The 21,311-nt window shown below is 43.2% G+C and overlaps 1 protein-coding gene across 2 annotated transcripts in view; it reads right to left on the reverse strand.

The window, feature by feature from the left end:
* MTMR12 (myotubularin related protein 12) overlaps window positions 1–21,311 on the reverse strand; it is an 87,244-nt gene that overhangs the window by 18,495 nt on the left and 47,438 nt on the right. For both annotated transcript variants that reach the window (XM_023216550.1, XM_023216551.1), the window contains exons 7-10: window positions 16,902–17,031; window positions 8,392–8,467; window positions 1,274–1,380; window positions 506–630 (exon numbers count right to left, since the gene is read on the reverse strand). In XM_023216550.1, coding sequence (XP_023072318.1) covers window positions 506–630; window positions 1,274–1,380; window positions 8,392–8,467; window positions 16,902–17,031 — 438 coding nt within the window. The remainder of the gene's footprint in view (window positions 1–505; window positions 631–1,273; window positions 1,381–8,391; window positions 8,468–16,901; window positions 17,032–21,311) is intronic.

The following is a 21,311-nucleotide window of genomic DNA, read 5'->3' on the forward strand; positions in this document are numbered from 1 at the left end:
GGGGTAGCTGGGATGGGCATATTTCATTTTCTATTTTGTACATTTCTGATAAAACTTTTAATATTGTTAGAAATTGTATATTCCCAATCAGGGGAAAAAAATTAAAGCATTTCCACTTTGGGAAAAAGTCTACACAGGAAAATGAACATTATTCACTTTATAAATCACTGCAAGTCAACAAATACAAATGCTACATAGATAAAAAAATTTTTAAAGGAAGAAACCAAAATGCTCAACACTGGGCAACTGGTATGCTGAGGAAGGGGAGAAGAGGAGGGTGGCGGTGTTATCACTGTCACAATAAGGAGGCAGTGGGGGAAAGCCTGGAGAGAGATGAGGAGGGCGCGTGGTAATGGCAGCCAGACCCCTGGCTCCATGACATCACAGCCCTGGGCTCTGCATACTACCTCAAGGAACCCAGGGAAAAGGCATCAACTTTCACCTGATCTGCCTGGCATGTCTTTCCCCATATGACACAAAAGTTTTTGCTCAGTATTCTTCTCACCTATCAGAAATAGCTGTTTAAATTTAGAGTATGCAGTCTGGATTTCCTGCAGGGATAGGAAGTTGCTTGACAGGTCTTCCGTTTTAACAATTTCATAGGGTGGCCTGTGGATGGTCTTGTAAACTCTAGGTATCAAAAAGGAATATGAGATTAGAAGAGCAAGCACAAATTTTGCCTCAGGATTTACTACGTGCCACAATCTGTGTTAAGGGCTCAGTAGGCATTCTCCCATTTAATCTTCACCTAACAGGCAATTGCTGCAGGACTCCTGTTCCCAGTCAATGGGTGTGGAAATGGAGGTGCATAGAGTAAAACTGCCCGGCCCAAGATTATCCAATTTATAAACTGATAGAGCCATGATCTGGAACAAGGCAATGTAACTCTGAGTCTATTCCTTCTTTTTTTTTTTAAATTCATCTACTTTGGGTTTTTTGTCTTTTTTGTTTTTAATTTGAAACATGTAGAAAGTAGAATAGTATAGTGACATGTACCATGACCTAAATTTGACAACTGTTAACATTACAGACATCATGTCACCTCCCTGCTGAAGACTTTAGTGTGCACCTCTAAAAACAACGCAGGTGACATTCTTAACTATGATGTTATACTGACTCCTTTCAAATTAACTCAAAATGATCACTGTAAGTTGTATTCCCCTAGCACTAAGCTACCAGTAGGTAAACAGAAAGAGACATACTACTAAGAGCTGTTGCCTGCTTCTTGGAAAACAAGAACTGAACAAGAACAAAATGTAGAACTAGTACTGACCCATCTAAGAAGCTCTTTTGGATTTGTAAAATGCCATCATCCTGTTCTTTGGGCAGGGCTGACATTTTCAAAAGGGCACTTCCATTGTGGCAGGACCAACACCATATCTGTAGAAACAAATAAAGATTTACCAGATATAACAAACACAACCCAACAGGGGACACTTAAGCTTAGCATTTAAATGCATACATGGAAATTTGTAACTTCAGTATGAAATGGCTGGACATACTCAACTTTATTAAGCCTGGGAGTATTTAGTCACAACGAAAAAGAATGATTTAGTTTTAAAAAATAAACAGGTCTAGGTAGTCAGACACAGACTTATGGTCTAACATATACCTTTTGACTTATCATCAGCTGGTAACCCAGATGATGACAACAACAACATTATTATTATTATTATTATTATTAGGATAGTAGCTATCATTCAAGTGCAGCTCATTACACGTCAGGTATTTTACATGAATTAACTCATTTAATTGTTATGGTAACTCTCCGTGATAGGTATAATTATTTATCCCCCTTAATAGCAAGAAACTGAGGCTTGGAGAGATGGAAGGACTTTCCCAAGTTGTACAGGAAGTAGCCCCAGTGTGACTCTAAAGGCTGTGTTGTATATGGATGGCAAAAAGGGGGCAACTCTCATTAGAGAAAATCCACACAAGGAAGAATGGAATGTTGGCTATTTGACATAACTGAATTCAAGACTTGCGACATGCAAGGCACTACATTAGGTTGCGAGAGGGCACAAAGATACTAAGATACTGTGTCTTCCTTCAGAGCTCAGTTTCAAAAGGGAAATACGCTTAGGAATAAAAAAGAAGGTAGGATGTATTATATAACAGAAGAAAGAAATTTCAAGGAACAACACAAACAAGGCAAGGAGGAAGAAGTCACATGAGTGACCAAGAGTGGCAGGTGAGGCCGTTTAGGCTTTCTTCTGCTTTGGCAACAGGTTAAGGTGTTCAGGCTTTTTTCAGGATACAGTGGGGGGGTTTTGTTCGTTTGTTTTTCAGGAACAAAAGGAGATTAGAACAGATCTTGGGGCAAAGTAATCTGCCAGTGGAGCCTAGCTTGGAGAAGCCAGACAGACTGGTTGGACAGGGTGAGTATAGTTGTGGACTTTGAGTCCTGCATAAAGGCCTGGCTAAGTGCTTGAGGGTGGCTAAGGTCCAGCCCTTGCTTTGCTGACCAAGCCACTGGCCTGGGCTCAAAGGTAAACCTGGAGGAAAGAAAGACATTTTATAATTCAGCTGCCCAAAGGCGACACCTTTTTGCCATTCATCTGCCAGGTACAAACCATGCATTGGATATGCTAGCAGTGGCCTAGACCAAGAGTTAGAGATCAGCAAAACAATCCAGGTGATATTGTGCACTACACTTAGAAAATCACAAAGGGAAACTGGTTTGGGATTTCTGGGGAAGGTGATGAAATCAGCACATATGGGTGTCTAGTACCAACAGGACCTCCATGTGTAGATATTCAGGAGGCCCCTAAAATGAGAGGAAAACAGGCCTAGAGCTCTAGACATAGGAGCTGATGGCCTGCTGCAGTGGGGGTGATGATGAGTCCACCCAGAGAGCAAGGACAGAGCGACACAGAACTGCTTTAGGAACTACTGAAAACAGCAATAACTCCCCTCTTGGGGCCAAGCCATACTTGAAGATTCATGATGAGGCGGAAGTGTTAGAACACTAAGGTAATCAAAGGGCCCTTTGCTGCTCTTGTATTCCCTTTCTCAATGCCATGCTAAGTGATATGCAGAAACCACCACACAGTTTTCAGCTCGCTGCCTAAGGTGGTGAAATTTTGGTGCCCAGGCAATTGTGCCCCCCTTAGTTGGCGCAGCTCACTTGATGGGGGGAGATACTCTTAGCCATGACTGGATGGTGAGTCCTAAGAAACTAAGTGTTCTTAACCCTTTTTATCTCCTTTTCTGGAGCAGAAGGGGCAGAAAGCATAGTCCCTTGGTGATATCCAACTATAACTCATTTTCCATCTGGGGCACATGTAATAACTTCCAATCATAACTATCTCATCTCATCTGAGGCGTGAAGAGCCAACTCCCTTACTATTATCTGCGTGAAACAGTAAATAGAAACAAGCAAAGTTCCTGGTCAGAGAGCCTCCTCACAGAAATTTAGCAAAATATCTTCTATTGCTGCAATTTCTCTCTGGTAACAGTGAGGGCCAGAATTCTTAGTATGAGTAACTTCACAGGCAAGAATCACAGTTTGTTAATCTTATTTGTTTTTATAAAAAAAGGAATACTCATTATTTGGTACATTTTAAGGTCCCTCTCTTAATAGAGTCAAAAACAGAGCTTTAAGAGAACATCTACAATCTGAGGCAGAAGGCAGCGTAAGTAACCAGTAAAGGACCATGAAGGAGGTCGGCAGGCCAAGGGAGTATAGTGTTTCCAAAGCCAGGGCAGGAACTTAAAAGACAATGTCATCGGAGTCAAACACTGCAGTCATGTGGGGAACTGGGGCTGCACACTGCATAAGGACTTCTGGGAGGGAAATGTCCACAGTGTGTGGGGAGTAGAAGTCATGCTGCAAGACAAAATGGTAGCGAAAACAAGTATAGACTCTTTAAATATGCTTGGCAGTACAGGCAGAACAAGACAGCCCCTTGATTACTACGGAAGTGCCTCAGGTTAAGGGAGACAGAAGGATGTCTTCAAGAACAGACACAGCAGAACAGACTTTGGAAAGGCAACCATGGAAGAGGGAAGGCCAATGGAACTGGGCTCCAAACGAGGCAATCAAGAGCCCAGACAGAGATCCAGATTCTGTATGAAGGAAACGGAAGCCCAGAGAGTAACAACAGGAGACTGAATAGAAGGAAGCTGAGGGAGTTCTTGTCGCTGTCCTGGATCCCGCTGGACTACGGAAAAGGTCATCACTGGGAGTTAAGAATGATACAAAAAACTTAAAGAGGATGAAAACCTGTTCACGTAGAGAACAATGATACAGGAACCAAAAGCAGTTAAATAGCATACTGCTGGGCAGGACAAAGCATCACCAGTGGTTTTCACGAGTCCTGTTAAGCACAGTTTGCTGTCTGGTCTGAATAATCCATAGCAATGTTCATTTGCCCCAGAGGAAAAAAAAGATACTCAGGGTTGAAGAACAGCAGCCAAAGCCTTTAGAATAGCAGCAAGGACATGAATAAACTGACAAATTATACAGGTCTTCCCTGAAAAGAAGTGAAGGCAGGAAAGAACAGACTGGGTGAAAAGCCAGGGTAGACAGCATGGAGACGTGGAAATGTTCTGGAACAGACTGTGGTAATGGTTGCAAAACACTGAGAATATACTAAATGTCACTGTGGGAAATTTTATGTTATGTGTATTTTACCACAATTTTTAAAGATTCTGTGAATGAAAGATTGATCATTCATAATCTAGCCCCAAACTATCTCTTCAATCTTAGCTTCCTATGCACCTACTGCAAATTACCTGTTACTATTGATTTGAGTGCTTATGTGCCAGGTCCTAGAGAAAATATATGTACATGCAATCTTGCAGATCAGTGGTTCTCAAACTTTTTGGTCTTAGACCCCTTTATGTTCTTAAAAATTATTGAGGACCCTGAAGAGCTTGTGTCTACATAAGCTATAGCTATTGATATTTACCACATTAGAAATTAAAACTGAGAAACTTTTAAAATACTAATTCATTTTAAAACAGTAATTACCAATTACCTGTTACTGTAAATAACATTTTCCAACCAAAATCATACAGGAAGATAAACAGCATTGTTTTGTGTTTTTGCAAATCTCTTAAATACATGGTTTAAGAGAAAATAGTTGGATGTTCTTATCTGCTTAACAACAAAAATAAGCATGGAGAATAAGTGTAAATACCAGTAGGTTCAATACGAACAACAGAAAGAAGAACAGGTCAAGACGAAGCCAGAGATGGGCTTACAGTCACTCACACTACCTAGTTGTCATATTTTCTGTAAGTCTCTTAAGAGTCAGAGGAGACATATGCTAAACAGAAAACAGTCCAGATCACCTAAAGCAGGGGTTTTCAACCTGCATTTTTTGCCCCCCACCCCACCCACAAGGGGGGACATTTGGCAATGTCTGAACATATTTGTTAGTTGTCACAACTCACAGGGCAGGGGTGCTACTGGCACCTCAGAAAATGCTACTGGCAGTACTGATGCTATATATTCTACAATAATGGCCCCCACAACAAAGAATTATCTGGCCTCAAGTATCAATACTGCCTAGGTTAAGAAACCCTGTCTTAAACAAAACTAAAAACAAGAGGCTTAAAGAGGTACTGTATACATTTAAAAGGATTGGGTATTCTAGGTTAAAGTATGTAATTTCACCCATTCCAAATATAAAATAAATTACCTTTTAATTTGCTTAAGACCATTTCTGGTGATCTTAATGTTCCAGTCAAATGAAAATTTTATGTTAAAAGAAAAGAGAGGGAGAAAGAGAGAGAGAGATTGGGGGCTCTATGCTTCCTGGGTAGATGTATAAATTCCATCTTGTGTAATACTTTTTTGCTGTCCATTCACACAAACTCCACTGTAACTTTTGGGATGTATAAATATAGGAATAACTAATGAAATCAGAACACCTTCTCACAGTTTCTTTTCTTTTCTTTTTGAGACAGAGTCTTACTCTGTTGCCCAGGCTAGAGTGCAGTGGAATGATCACAGTTCACTGCAGCTTCGAACTCCTGGCTCAAGGGATCCTCCCACCTCAGTCTCCAGAGTAGCTGGGACTATGGGCATGTGACACCTTACCAGACTATTTTTTTTTTTTTTTTTTTTTTTTTGAGACGGAGTCTCGCTCTGTCACCCAGGCTGGCCTCAAACTCCTGGGTTCAAGCAATCTGCCTGCTTTGGCCTTCCAAAGTGCTGTGATTATAGGCGTGAGTCACTGTGCCCTGTACGTGCCACAGTTTCTATCAAAGTAATGCCTCAGGTTCGTCACTCAAATCTTATCAGAACACTTGCTACTTCTCAGGCCCAAGGCCTCACTAGAATGCAGAGCAGAGCATCTACACTTCACACACTGCAGGGATAGAGAAGCAGCCTATTCCTACATATGTGAACAGTTCACCTCTGTTTCTTCCCACAGAGCATACCCTCTTTTCTTTTTTTCTTTTTGAGATGGAGTCTCGCTCCGTTGCCCAAGCTGGAGTGCAGTGGCGTGATCTTGGCTCACTGCAACCTCCGGCTCCTGGGTTCACACCATTCTCCTGCCTCAGCCTCCCGAGCAGCTGGGCCTACAGATGCCCGCCACCACGCTCGGCTAATTTTTTAAATATTTTCAGTAGAGACGGGGTTTCGCTGTATTAGCCAGGATGGTCTCAATCTCCTGACCTCATGATACGCCCGCCTTGACCTCCCAAAGTGCTGGGATTACAGGTATGAGCCACCTTGCCCAGCAAGCAAACTGTCTTTTCTAGATCCCTCTATGAAAGACTGAAAGATAGAGACTCTTATTTTCATTCCTCTAACGCATTCGTTTTCAGGTCTCAAGATCCTATCAGGTGGTCTGAGAGGCCACAGATATTTTCATAATAATACTAAGATATAATTTTGTCATATGTACCGTGGTGACTTGCACTGATGGTACAAAAGCAGTGGTGGTAAAATTGCTGGTGAGAGTACCAATCAAGGCAGGGCCACTCAACTGTACTGATGCTCACTGTATTCCTGACTGCCACACCAGCAGAAAACAAGTTTCACTTGAGAATGTCCTTCATAAAGAACTAAAAATTATGAATTTTATTCATTGTGACCAACTCTGGCCCAAAAACATGCTTTTAAACATCTGAATCAGTGGCATATATTTAGAAATCAGGAAAACTCACATTAAAATCTGTATCTAGGCAAGGCATGGTGGCTCACGCCTATAATCCCAACACTTCGGGAGGCTGAGGCAGGCAGATCACCTGAGGCCCGGAGTTCGAGACCAGCCTGGTCAACATGGCGAAACCCTGTCTCTACTAAAAACACAAAAAATTAGCCAGGCCTAGTGGTGGGCGCCAGTAATCCCAGCTACTCGGGGATTACAGCAACAAAGTATGCTGACAATCTAGAAGAAAGAAATGTCATCAAGTTCTAGTACAACACTTAATTCATTATATATGAAAGTTCAATTTCAATGAATACGATGAATACAAGCAGAGTGTTAAGCAGGAGAATTGAGGCAGCAGAATTGCTTGAACTTGGGAGGCGGAGGCTGCAGTGAGCAGAGATTGGGCCACTGCACTCCAGCCTGGGCAACAGGAGAGAAACTTCGTTTAAAAAAAAAAAAAGAATCTGTTATCTACGGCTTCTCCTGAAAAATCAGGACATCTGGCAACACTTGGCTTATATTCCCATGTGGCACATACTGGCTGGCACTGAAGAGATGTCCCCCTAGACCAGGCAGAGGGCCTCTGGTTCACTGCAAGGTCATACTCATTACCTGCGTGGCCTCCAAGGGCTTCTGGGCATGTGACCCTGCTTAACCATACCTCCACCCATATGGGAGTGACCCTTTTGGTGAACCAGCTGTGCACACAGCACAGCATTTATTTATAATTCTCATTCCTTACTAAATACCCTGCAGGTCTGGCAATTCCCAACCACCAATTAGAAACTGGAGTAACTGCCAGAGTCTTGCTTTCTTTGATCAGTGACACATTAAATATGGCTCCAATCCCACTCTACTCTGTGAAAACTAAGAAGCACTCCATGTTTTCTCTGGGAGAAAACACCACCATGCCCGAACGAAGATTAACGGCGGGGGCCAAAAAGAAGCTTAAATCCTACTACCCTTGGTGTGGTTTGGCTCAGGTTCAAAATGACTTAGGTGTTAAACCAGGCTTGCTTTCAACACCAGACAGATCTATGATCCTCTTAAAGCTCCATTAATGTCTCTTCTAAAAACTCAAGTGCATTTGTGAAAACTTTAGAACTCTGTCCCAATCACGTTTAAGAGACTCCTCTAGGGAGTCCCTAAGATATTTTTGGATTGCTCTTGGACTGAAAACAAACTCTAGAACCAAAGCCAAGGGCTTTCAGTAGGATCATTTTTGCCAGGATAGACCAATGCACGACCCATGTCTCTTAGGGTTCCCAGATACACTTACTGGTATGCCGTGACCCTGAAAGCGCTGCACATTCTCTTCAGGAAGAGGGGTGGGGACAACAAAGTATGCTGGCAATCTAGAAGAAAGAAATGTCATCAAGTTTTAGTACAACACTTAATTCACAAAATATGAAAGCTCAATTTCAATGAATACGATGAATACAAGCAAAGCATTAAGCAGACGGGACCATATTTCCCTGTTGAGAACTAGCTCAGAGGAACTGCTGCTCTCGGTGTGGCATAAAGCACTCTGGACAAATCAGTAGGGAATCTAAGTTCAAACTGTGGCTCTGCCTGTGACTCTGTACAACCCCAGGTAAGTTATTCTACCTCTCTGGGTCTGTTTCCTTGTTCAGAAATGAAGGGATAGGAAAATACGATACCTAAAAGCATAGAATTATGAAATTGGGAGTATTGTTCTCATCATATAGTAGCCGAATAAGCATCTGTGTTGTTGTCAGTTAAACTAATAGGAAAAACAGTAATTATGATGTTTGCTGCCCAGACATTTTATCAAGTGCTCTGACAAGAACATTTAAGTGCTACTGTGTACCAACCACTGTTCTAATTTACTTAATATTATCCATTTAATCCTCCCAACAATTCTATGAGATATGTAATATTATTTCCATCTTACAGATAAAGAAACTGAGACACAATGCTGCTAAGACTCTCCCCTGGTTACACAACTAGTTAGCATACAGTGCAGCAGGGACCTGAACCCAAGCAGTGGGACTTCAACTTCTATAGGAGAAAATTTAGTCTCTAAAAAGAACCAACCTGTTAAGTAGTAGGACATGGCAGAATGAAAGATCAAAGTTACATGGGGACATCATCTCTTAGGCAGCAGATGCAGGTTTCTGTTAATAAGAAAACTGCCTAAGTTTCTATCACTGTGAATCTATAAGAATCTGTAAGCATCTTTCCCCCAAAGAGCTTGAAATAAAGATTCACAAGAAGTAAGGTGCTTATGGTGTTAAGTTACAATGGAAAATAATCAATGGCGTTTGTATGCATGCTGCATGTGTGATGTGGATCAGTTCATAGGAGATGGAGCAACAAATAAATATCACCACGGGGCTGTGATCATCAAAACCCAAGCTGTGGAAAACTATCAGTCAAGTTTCTTCAACACATTGCAAGAAAAATATGATGGCTTGAAAATCTACAGATGAAGCAATTTAACAAACCTACCAATCTCACTGAATCTTGATTAATTTTAAAAAAGATTAAAAAGATGACAGAGAAACAGTTTAAAAATCTGTAAGACACGGCCGAATGCGGTGGCTCACAACTGTAATCTAGCACTTTGGGAGGCCGAGGCAGGCAGATCACGAGGTCAGGAGATTGAGACCATCCTGGCTAACATGGTGAAACTCTCTCTCTACTAAAAATACAAAAAATTAGCTGGGGGTGGCCGCAGGCGCCTGTAGACCTAGTTACTCCAGAGGCTGAGGCAGGAAAATGGTGTGAACCTGGGAGGTGCGGCTTACAGTGAGCTGAGATCGTGCCACTGCACTCCAGCCTGGGCAACAGAGCAAGACTCTGTCTAAAAAAAAAAAAAGAATTGTAAGACACTGGGAAAAATCTGAACAGTAACTGGATATTAAAAAATTAATGGGACATTTGAAAGGTGTGATAATGGTCTTATGTTTATATTTATAAAGAGTCCTTAATTCTTAGAAATATATACTGAAATATTTGTGAATGCAATGCCACAAACTTTGGAATTTATTTCAAAATAATCCTGGCTGGGCATGGTGGCTCACGCCTATAATCCCAACAGTTTGGGGGCCAAGGTGGGAGGGCTGCTTGAGGCCAGGAGCTTGAGACGAGCCTTGGCAACATAGTGAGACCCCATCTCCACAAAAAAAAAAAAAAAAAAAAAAAATTAGCTGGACATGGTGGCACATACCTGTAGTCCCAGCTACTTGGAAGGATCACTTGAGCCTCCAGGAATTCAAGGCTGCAATGAGCCATCACTGTGCCACTGCACTTAAGGTGACCCTGTCTTTAAAAAATTAAAACAAGACAATCCAAGAGAAAGTGAAGGAGGTGGGGGTATAGAGAAAACAAAATTGGCCATCAGTTGATAACGGTTGAGTCTGGGTACTTTAGAGTAAATGGGAATTCATCATATCTTCTTTCCTTTTATACTGCTTGAAATTTTGCATTTAAAAAAACATGGGCTGGGTGTGGTGGCTCACGCCTGTAATCACAGCACTTTGGGAGGCTGAGGTGGGTGGATCACGAGGTGAGGAGTTTGAGACCAGATTGGCCAAGATGGTGAAACCTCGTTTCTACTAAAAATACAAAAATTAGCCGGGCATGGTGGTGGGCGCCGGTAATCCCAGCTATTTGAGAGGCTGAGGCAGAAGAATCACTTGAACCCAGGAGATGGAGGTTGCACTGAGCCAAGATTGTGCCACTGCACTCTAGCCTGGGCAACAGAGCAAAACTCTGTCTCAAAAAAAAAAAAAAAACCTTGGGCTGGGCATGCATGGTAGCTCACATTGTAATCCCAGAATGTGGATCACCTGAGCTGAGGAGTTCAAGACCAGCCTAGGCAACATGGCAAAACCCCCTTACTACTAAAAATATAAAAATACAAATACAAATAAAATATAGATATACATTTTTTATAGTCATATAAAATACAAAAAATTGAGCCGGGCATAGTGGCGGGCACCTATGGTCCCAGCTACTAAGGAGACTGAAGCGGGAGAATCACTTGAGCCCAGGGGGCAGAGGTTACAGTGAGCAGAGATTATGCCACTACACTCTAGCCTGGGTGACACAGCGAGACCTTGTCTCAAAAAAAAAATCCAAAACCAAGAAATCTTAAAAGTAATTTAATGAAGAAAAAAGTTCCAATAAGATTGTGATGGAAAACCAGGTTTGGGAACTAATGGTCACTAAGACACTTCAAACCATCAAAACTGTGAAGAATGTTTGCCTTCTGAAGTTTTGAAGTACTCCTGAAATATTTATTGTAAGTCTGCCTGAATGGGTGACTGGTAAGGCATCCTTTTTTCAGGTGTAGTCACTGAAGTAAAAACCTCTCCACAGATCAACTGCTCTTAAAACGCAGACTACTCATTCAAATCAAGTGGGAAGATTAAAAGATTACCAATGCCCAAGCTCCATCCAAGAACTATTAAATCAGAAGCTTAAAAGCTCTCCAGGTAAGCAGTTGGGATGAACACTGTTGTTCCAGAAGATCCTGCTACTCATAGTTTCAGTAGCGTGACCTGGAAGCTGATGAGGACTGCAGACCCTCCAGCCTCCCTCAACCTACTGAGTCAGATTCTGAATATTAGACAGGAGCCTCCAATGATTAGATACACATTAAACGGAGATGCACTGCTCTAGATGGTAACTTACAAACAGGCCACTGTTTCTCAACCTTTTCAGGACAGTCACCTGTGCAGTTGTTCAAACCAGATCCTGAGCTCCTTCCTCAGTGGCTCATGCTACAAAGCTGGACTGGGGCCCCATCGTTTTAAAAAAATTTCCATGTCTTCCCCAACTAGTGAGGTTGAATATTTTAAACTATTAGTTCACTGGTTGGTTTTCTTACAGATAGTCTTTCACCAAAAAAAACAAAAAAAAACCAAAAAAAAAACCCAAATGTATTGGCAAATATCCCATCCATCACCCAGCAGAGTAGGCTGTACAGAAACGAAGAATCCTGTAGTCAGTGAGGGGTGTGGAAGGTGCCCTCTCCTGACTACTTAATTCCAGGTGGATTCCACAGAGTCCCCACTGTGAGATTCCCATTGGATAAAGCAATTAATCCTCCCTCCTTGGAAAGCAGTCATTTCAGTCACTAAGATGAGTTTAGAACACAAAGTAAACAGTCCCTGCAAATACAAGATGACTTTACTCATGGAAAGTTGTGTATCTACTCAGGCACAACCTCCCAGAACAGCAATGTCTTCCTGTGCCTGCAACACTTCCTAGGTCCCTCTGTGTGGTACACACTCCACGAGGCCACATACCATCCTATGCGTTTACAGGGAAGTGGGATGAGAGAAAGGTTAGGAGAAGAACGAGAAAGAGAAGACACCTGTGGCACCGAACTAGCCAGCTCTGACCTTGTGGGAAAGTGAAGTAGATAGTTCCTTGTTCTTACCCAAACTGACTGCAGGTCCCCCTTTAAACACAAAGAGGGCTTTCCCTTCATTCTCCTATTTATTGAGCTCCTCTTAGAAGCCAACCAACGTGCTGGGTACTGAGGATATAACAATGCACAAAAACAGCATCCTTTAACTTCACAGAGCTGTAGGCTGCAGAAACTCACATTAACCAAATGATACAAAATAACAACAAACTTGCCATTGCAGGGAGTGCTGTGAAGAGGGGCAGACAGAGCAATGAAAACTCAGGACATCTGACTTAGTCTTGGGAAAGCTCGCAAAGAAAGTGGTACCTGGGGCTGGGCACAGTGGCTCAAGCCTGTAATCCCAGCACTTTGGGAGGCTGAGGCGGGCAGATCACTTGAGATCAGGAGTTCAAGACCAGCCTGGCCAACATGGTGAAACCCCATCTCTACTAAAAATACAAAAATTAGCTGGGCATGGTGGCACATGCCTATAATCCCAGATACTCGGGAGGCTGAGGCAGGAGAATCGCTTGAACCTGGGAGGCGGAGGTTGCAGTGAGCTGAGATCATACCACTGTACTCCAGCCTGAGTGACAGAGTGAGACTCAGTCTTAAAAAAAAAAAAGCGGTAGCTGGGGTAAGATCCAACTGAAGTGGAGTTAATTATACTTGTGCAGCTAGAAGCAAAAAGGACTTCCAGACAGGAGCCTGTGGGCAAGACCTGTGGCAGAGAGGTCAGTATGGCCAGAGGGGTGGGACACAAAGCTGCAGTCAAACCATGAAGGGCCTTTAGAGTGCTTTTTGAGGGCTCTGTTCTATACCAAGAACAGCAGGAAGCCACTGAAGCTGGGGACAAGTACCATGAGAGGCGTGTGGAGTAGCCTGCTTGGCATGGAGAATGGATGCTGGGGCACCAGTGGATGGGGGACACCATGGAGCAGAGACTACAGTGGTCCAGGGGGAAACAAACCACAGAGCTTTTCCTGTATATTTCTAACATGCTAACACCTATGCAAATGCCAACTAATTAGTATGTGGCAGGATTTTTTTTAAAAAACAATTCTGGGAACTTACGTTAGTATCAACATCTAATTACAAACTATTATCTCCTAGGAGCAGGGGTTTCTAACTTCTTTCTGAGCAAGAGCTAGCTTTATCCTTTCAAGCTTTAAAACCGGGAAAGAGAAAAGAACAGGGTGTGGCTGATAATGAGGTCCTTGGTGGGGGGTCAGGACCCTGGCAGGCCCTTCCCCACTGTCACCACAGCTCACACTGTGAAGGGACTGCAGGGCGGCGGCGAGGGGTCCAGTGGCAGCAACCTTGTAAATATTGAGAATGATCAAAATCAAAACTGATTACTGAAGAGGCCTATCAGAACCATGATACAAAGAGCTCCACAAAAATACAAAGTTGTATGACTCTGTTAATAGGGTGTTAGAGAGTATGTTCCAAAATGATAATATTCAAGCTTCTGAAAACAGATTATACAGTCATGCTTTAAAAATGTAGGTCAGCCAGTCGCGGTGGCTCACACGTGTAATCCCGGCACTTTGGGAGGCCGAGGCAGGCAGATCACTTGAGGTCAGGAGTTCAAGACCAGCCTGGCCAGCATGGTGAAACCCCGTCTCTACTAAAAATACAAAAATTAACGGGGCATGGTGGCAGGTGCCTGTAATCCCAGCTACTCAAGAGGCTGAGGCAGGAGAATCACTTGAACCCAGGAGGCAGAGGTTGCGGTGAGCCGAGATCGTGCCACTGCACTTCAGCCTGGGTGACAGAGCGAAACTCTAGTCTTAAAAAGGAAAAAAACAAAAAGTAGGTCAGATCATATCTGCCTCTGCTCAGCCTCCCTATCACTGTCCTCACAACAAAGTCTCTGGACCCATCATCTCCCACTCCTCTCCTTTGCTTGCTCCTCTTCCACCCCTGGGCGCCTTGCTGTTCCTCACACAGGCCTTTGCCCTTATTCCTCCCTTCACTTGGAATGCTCCTCCCTTGGGTGTCCTCTGACTCAACCTTTCACTTCTTTCACTATCCTATGCTCACAAGCTACCACGCAAAACCTTACTCCCACCATGCAAAACCTTCCCGACTGACCCTCCCATCACCACCTCCAGCACTCCCTAACCAAGTGCTGGATCTGTTTTTCTTCACAGCACTTATCTTTTAACATGTTATAATTACTTCTTTATTCTACCATCATCTTCCTCCCTCCAGAATGATAGCTCCAGGAGGGCACAGGTTTTCAGGTGCCCTGTTGATTGCTGCCATCTCTAATAGCTAGGACACTGCCAAGCACATGGTAGGCACTCAAAAATTTTTGCTGAATGAATAAAAGAAGTGCTCAATAAAAGGGAAGAAAAAGGCCGGGTGCAATGGCTCACGCCTGTAATCCTGGCACTTTGGGAGGCCGAGGAGGGTGGATCATGAGGTCAGGAGATTGAGACCATCCTGGCTAATAGGGTGAAAACCTGTCTCTACCAAAGATACAAAAAATTAGCCAGGCGTGGTGGCAGGCGCCTGTAGTCCCAGCTATTCAGAAGGCTGAGGCAGGAGAATGGCGTGAACCCAGGAGACAGAGCTTGCAGTGGGCTGAGATTGTGCCACTGCACCCCAGCCTGGGCGACAGAGCAAGACTCCATCTCCGAAAAACAAACAAACAAACAAAAAGGCAGGGCACGGTGGCTCACGCCTGTCATCTCGACACTTTGGGAGGCCGAGGTGGGTGGATCACAAGATCAGGAGATCGAGACCATGGTGAAACCCCATCTCTACCAAAAATACAAAAAAGTAGCCGGGCGTGGTGACGGGCGCCTGTAGTCCCACCTACTCAGGAGGCTGAGGCAGGAGAATGGCGTGAACCCAGGTGGCAGAGCTTGCAGGGAGCCGAGATCGCACCACTGCATTCCAGCCTGGGTGACAGAACAAGACTCCATCTCAAAAAAAAAAAAAAACAGGGAAGAAAATATATAATATAAATTCAGACATGCTTTTTTTAAGTTTTACACTTAGAGATACAATAATGGCAACAATAAAAAGATACAAATATACAAATTCATTTTTGAGTATTTAAGAGACACTTTAAGATTTTCTTTAAAAACCTAGAATGGCTGGGCATAGTAGCTCATGCCTATAATCCTAGCACTTTGGGAGCCTGAGGTGGCAGGATGGTTTGAGTCCAGGAGTTTGAGACCAGCCTGGACAACATATCGAGATCCCAGTCTCTGCAAAAAATACAAAAATTAGCCCGGGTTTGGTAGTGCACACCTGTAGTCCCAGATACTCAGGGGGCTGAAGTGCAAGGATCATTTGATACCAGGAGGTAGAGGCTGTGATCACGCCACTGTACTCCAGCCTGGGGGACCGAGAGAGACCCTGTCTTAAAATGAATAAATAAATAAGTACGTAATAAAAAGCTAGTATTGATGTGGAGAAATAAACTCTCATACACTGTTGGTAGGAATGTAAAATGGCACTGTCTCTGTGAAAAAGTCTGTAAGTTCCTCAAAAGGGTAAACACAAATTTCCACAGGATCTGGCAGTCCACTTCTAGGTAATATACCCAAGAAAAATAAAAACATGTATCTACACAAAAATTTGTAATTGAATGTTCATATTAATATCATTCATGGCCAGGCACGATGGCTCACGCCTGTAAGTCTAGAAGTTTGGGAGGCCAAGGTAAGAGGATTGCTTGAGCCCAGGAGTTCAAAACCAGCCTGGGGAACATGGTGAAACCCCATCTCTACAATAAATAGAAAAATTAGACAGGCATGGTGGTGCACGCCTATGGTCCCAGCTACTCAGGAGGCTGAGGTGGGAGAATCACTTGAGCCGAGGCAGAGGTTCCAGCGAGCTGAAATGGCACCACAGCACTCCAGCATGATGCAGCATGGGTGTCAGAGCGAGACCCCATCTTAAACAAAAACAAAAACAAAAAACCAAAAAACGTTATTCAAAGAGGCAAAAAGTGAAAATAACCCAACTGTCCATCAACTAATAGATGGATAAATTAAATATATCCACAGTATGGAATATTAGGAATAAAAAAGAATGAAACTCTGATACAAGCTGCAAAATAAACAAACTTCGAAAACATGCTAAGTCAAAGAAGCAAGTCATAAAAGATCACATATGATATGATTCCATTTATATGAAATGTTCACAATAGGCAAGTCTATAGTGACAAAAAGTAGATTAGTGGTTGTCTAGGGTTGGGGAGGTACAGAGAGGCATTCAGGGAAAATGGGGAGTGACAGTCAGTGGGTATGGAGTTCCTTTTTGGATGATGAAAATGTTCTAAACTGACTGTGGTAATGGCTGCACAACTCTGTGAATACACTAAAAAACACTGAACACTTTCAATGGGTGAACTGTACAGCATGTCCCCAGCATGGAAAGCTTACCTCTCACAGACTTTATAGCCTTCGTTGACACTCACTGCTTTGTACTTCATGTTGCCTTTGGTCCGTTCCAGTTCCCAACACCAGTCCTTAAGTGTGTCAAACATTACGGTATGGTTCTTGGGATCAGTGACTAAGAGAACAAAATGTAAAAGACAATAAAATCCTTCCATGAAGCACTGGTATTTTCATTATGTGACAGTCCCTCCTTAGGTTTTGGTTTCCTCCACTAAGCCCATTTTTATCTGAGCAGAATAAATTGCTTAATCCCAACCTTGTCCCATTTTTTGTCATTAATCCAAAATTATGACTGAGTCTCTGTCTTTTTCTTTTTTTTTTTTTTTGAGATGAAGTCTTGCTCTATTGCCCCTGCTGGAGTGCAGTGGCCAGTGGTGCCATCTTGGCTCACTGCAACCTCCTCCTCCTGGGTTAAAGTGATTCTCCTGCCTCAGCCTCCTGAGCAGCTGGGACTACAGGAACGTACCATCACATATGGCTAATTTTTGTATTTTTAGTAGAGATGGGGTTTCACCATGTTGGCCAGGTTGGTCTCAAACTCCTGACCTCAAGTGATCCACCTGCCTCAGCCTCCCCAAGTGCTGGGATGACAGGAGTGAGCCATCACACCCGGCCAGCTCAGTCTTTTTACATCGTAGGAACTGAGTTCCACTCCTTGGAAAAGTAATTTATAGCTCCATTTCTAGTCATCTGATCATGAGTTAATTTATATAACACAAGAAGATCATGTGAAGCACTAAAATATAGGCTTGGCACAAATGCTAAAGTGACAAAATATTTTTAGCCCTGCCAATGTGTGCATAAGACGGCCAACTAATTTGAATAGTATCTCAGGCTCTTCAATGTAAATCCTCCTTCAGTTTGAAGATGCACTGCTTGTAAGAGGATTTGTCTAGTGTGACAACTGGTTCCTGAAGGTCATAAACAGATGATAGCCATGGTGAGGATCACGGCCTGCTAGCCAAGGGCTGAATCACGGTTATGGGCACGTACTTCTATCCCCAACCCAGCCCTGCCACTACCTACTAGGACAAAATGCCCTGGAGCACTGCTCTTGCAGACTAGCAGATTGTCCTTGGTCTTCTCCCAAGCCACAGCACTGCTTGCTGGGTATTTACACATGTACAATAGCTTTGAGTATATACACAACTTCTATCACAAACAGTTCAAGTCTTTGCACATCTAAAAAACCAAGCCTTCTGGGAAAAACAAAGGGTTTACAAAAATTACCCCAGCTCCTTTTAATAAAACCAGATCATAGTAAAAATAAGAATAATGATGATGATGATAATAGTTAGTGCTTATAGAGCACTTACTAGGTACTAGGTACTGTTCTGAACATAACACCATTTTTTTTTTTTTTTTGAGATGGAGTCCCGCTCTTTCGCCCAGTCTGGAGTGCAGTGGCGCGATCTCGGCTCACTGCAACCTCTGCCTCCCAGGTTCAAGTGATTCTCCTGCCTCAGCCCCCTGAGTAGCTGGGATTACAGGCACCGACCAACAGGCCTGGCTAATTTTTGTATTTTTAATAGAGGCGGGGTTTCACCATTTTGGTAGGGCTGGTCTTGAACTCCTGACCTCATGATCCATCCACCTGGCCCTCCCAAAGTGCTGGGATTACAGGCGTGCGCCACTGTGCCCAGCCTATATTACATTTTATTAACTCAATCCTCACAACCCTATAGAATAGATAATATGACAGGTATGATCATTTCCTCTATTTCACAGATAAGGCGCAGAAAGGTCAAGTAACTTGCCTATGTCACAAAGCTAGGTAGTAATGGAAGCGGGATTCAAACCCAGGAAACTATAAAATAAATTTCTGTAAAGTTCTAATCCTGCCCCTCCAAATCCCACCAAAAAAAAAAAAAAATTCCCCATGGATATAAAGTAGTAACCACATTCCCATTTACCACAGTAGGCCATCTTCTAGGCAATACAAGCAAGTCCTTCCCTAAAATGCCATGTCATAAGCATTTAGGACCTTCCAACCAAAACACATTTGTGAATTATGAAGCCAGGGAATAATTAAAGGCATCAAATTGCAAAGCACCCACCTCTACAAACCCCTATTCAATGAAAAAGCTATTTGGTCAATTAGCATCTATGAGTTATAACCTTTACTTCTCAAAAAAAATGAGGGCTGGAAGGAAGTAGAAGAAGAGTGGAATTAAATCAGAATGAAAGATGCTATTAATACATATCCTGGGCCTCTGGCGCAAAAAGCCACCAGAAGGTAATGAAACTGCCAAGGTTGATCAAGGTAAGGGTTTTGGCATGCTGATCCACATACGCCGGCAGGCTGAGAAAGTGTCCTATGCTGGGTACAGAACAAAAATCAGGATACAAGGAAAATCAGAATTCCTGAAAGTAGAATACGATTTTGCAAATGTGCACTCAATAAATGTTTATATAAATTATAGTAATCAACAAGTCATCTTTCTATATGTCATACTGCCACAAACTCTAAGTCAGCACCCAGTTAATCAGCACTTGTATACACAGCTACAGTAAAAATCTGTCATTCACAAAGATAAACTTAATGAATTAAGGGACAAATTTTATGTTCAACCTAAAACTACTGGGAAGTGTATTTTATGTCAGTGTAATTCTCTGAGCATAATCCGTCCTCAATAATATGCAGTTTTACTCTCAATTAACTCCCAATTAATGACTGCACCTTATGTGCCATCCATTAACAATTTATAGTTCTCACAAGACTTAATGCTGCTATTTTTAAAATAAAGCAGAGGTTTTCTTATTTTAACAGAGTTAAGTGTCATCAACAGGATCACACAGCCAGAAAGCAGCAAGGCCAGGATTTGAACACAGGTCAAATGGACACCAAAACCTATCTATACCTTTGCTATGAAATCACCATAGTTCCCAAAATGCAGCATGCTCTCTGAGATAGCTACATCTCTGTACACGCCAATCCCTCTGCCCAAAATACTCCTTTAAGCCTACCAGATGCTCCACTATCTACTAAGGCCCAGGCTTCTCCCCCGATAGTCCACCCACCCCCAGAGGGTGGGTGCCTCCACAGAGGACACATCACTCAGCTTCCTCTCCTATATGACTTTACGCTTCTTTTTTTTTTTTGACTTTACACTTCTTGAGGACAGGGATTTAGTCCTGTTTATCTCCATATACCCACAGAGCTTGGCTAACAGCAAGCAGTCAATACACATTTACTAAAAGAACGGATAGTAACAAAGCAACTCTGCCTTCCAGAAAGCCTTATGACAAAGCCTTGTGTGCTTTTAAAAGAAACTGCTAGGCTGGGCATGGTGGCTCATGCCTGTAATCCCAGCACTTTGGGAGGCCAAGGCAGGCAGATCACTTGAGGTCAGGAGTTCGAAACCAGCCTGGCCAACATAGTGAAACCCTGTCTCTACCAAAAATACAAAAATTAGCCAGGCGTAGTGGCATGTGCCTATAATCCTAGCTACTCGGGAGGCTGAGGCAGGAGAATCACTTGAATCTACGAGGTGGAGGTTGCAGTGAGATGAGATCCCGTCACTGCACTCCAGCCTGGGTGACAGTGTGAGACTTGTCTCAAAAAAAAAAAAAAAACCCAACAACAAAAAACACACTGCCACTTCGCTGACAAAAAGTACACAGGACTCAGGATCACTCAACATCAACTTCGTGTTAAGAGTAATGGAAGGAGCCAGGCGAGGTGGCTCACACCTGTAATCCCAGCACTTTGGGGGGGCCAAGGAGGGAGGATTACAGTCAGGAGTTCGAGACCAGCCTGGCCAACATGAAGAAACCCCATCTCTACTAAAAATACAAAAAAATTAGCTGGGTGTGGTGTCACACACCTGTAATCCCAGCTACTCAGGAGGCTGAGGCAGGAGAATTGCTTGAACCTGGGAGGCAGAGGTTGTAGTGAGCCAAGATCATGCCAGCACACTCCAGCCTGGGCGACAGAGCAAGACCCTGTCTCGAAGAAAAAAAAAAGGAGTAACGAACGGGTCCTTGAACCTGTAATCCCATCACTTTGGGAGGCCGAGGCGGGTGGATCACCTGAGGTAAGGAGTTCAAGACCATCCTGGCCAACAAGGTGAAACCCCGCCTCTACTAAAAATACAAAAATTAGCCGGGCGTGGTGGTGTGCGCTTGTAATCCCAGCTCCTTGGGAGGCTGATGTGGGAGAACTGCTTGAACCCATAAGGCAGAGGTTGCAGTGAGCCAAGATCATGCCACTGTACTCCAGCCTGGGCGACAGTGGGAGACTCCATCTCAGAAAAAAAAAAAAAAAAAAGAATAATGGACAGAACAAGTGAACAGACTGAGGCGAAAGAACAAGAAGAAAACAGACATCTGTGAAAACACATCCAATGCCAGGCGTTGTTAATGGCTAATTCAGATGACCAGAGTTTTGTTCTT

This window comes from Piliocolobus tephrosceles, chromosome 4 (genome assembly GCF_002776525.5).
Source record: "Piliocolobus tephrosceles isolate RC106 chromosome 4, ASM277652v3, whole genome shotgun sequence".
In the NCBI taxonomy this organism is placed as follows: Eukaryota; Metazoa; Chordata; class Mammalia; order Primates; family Cercopithecidae; genus Piliocolobus; species Piliocolobus tephrosceles.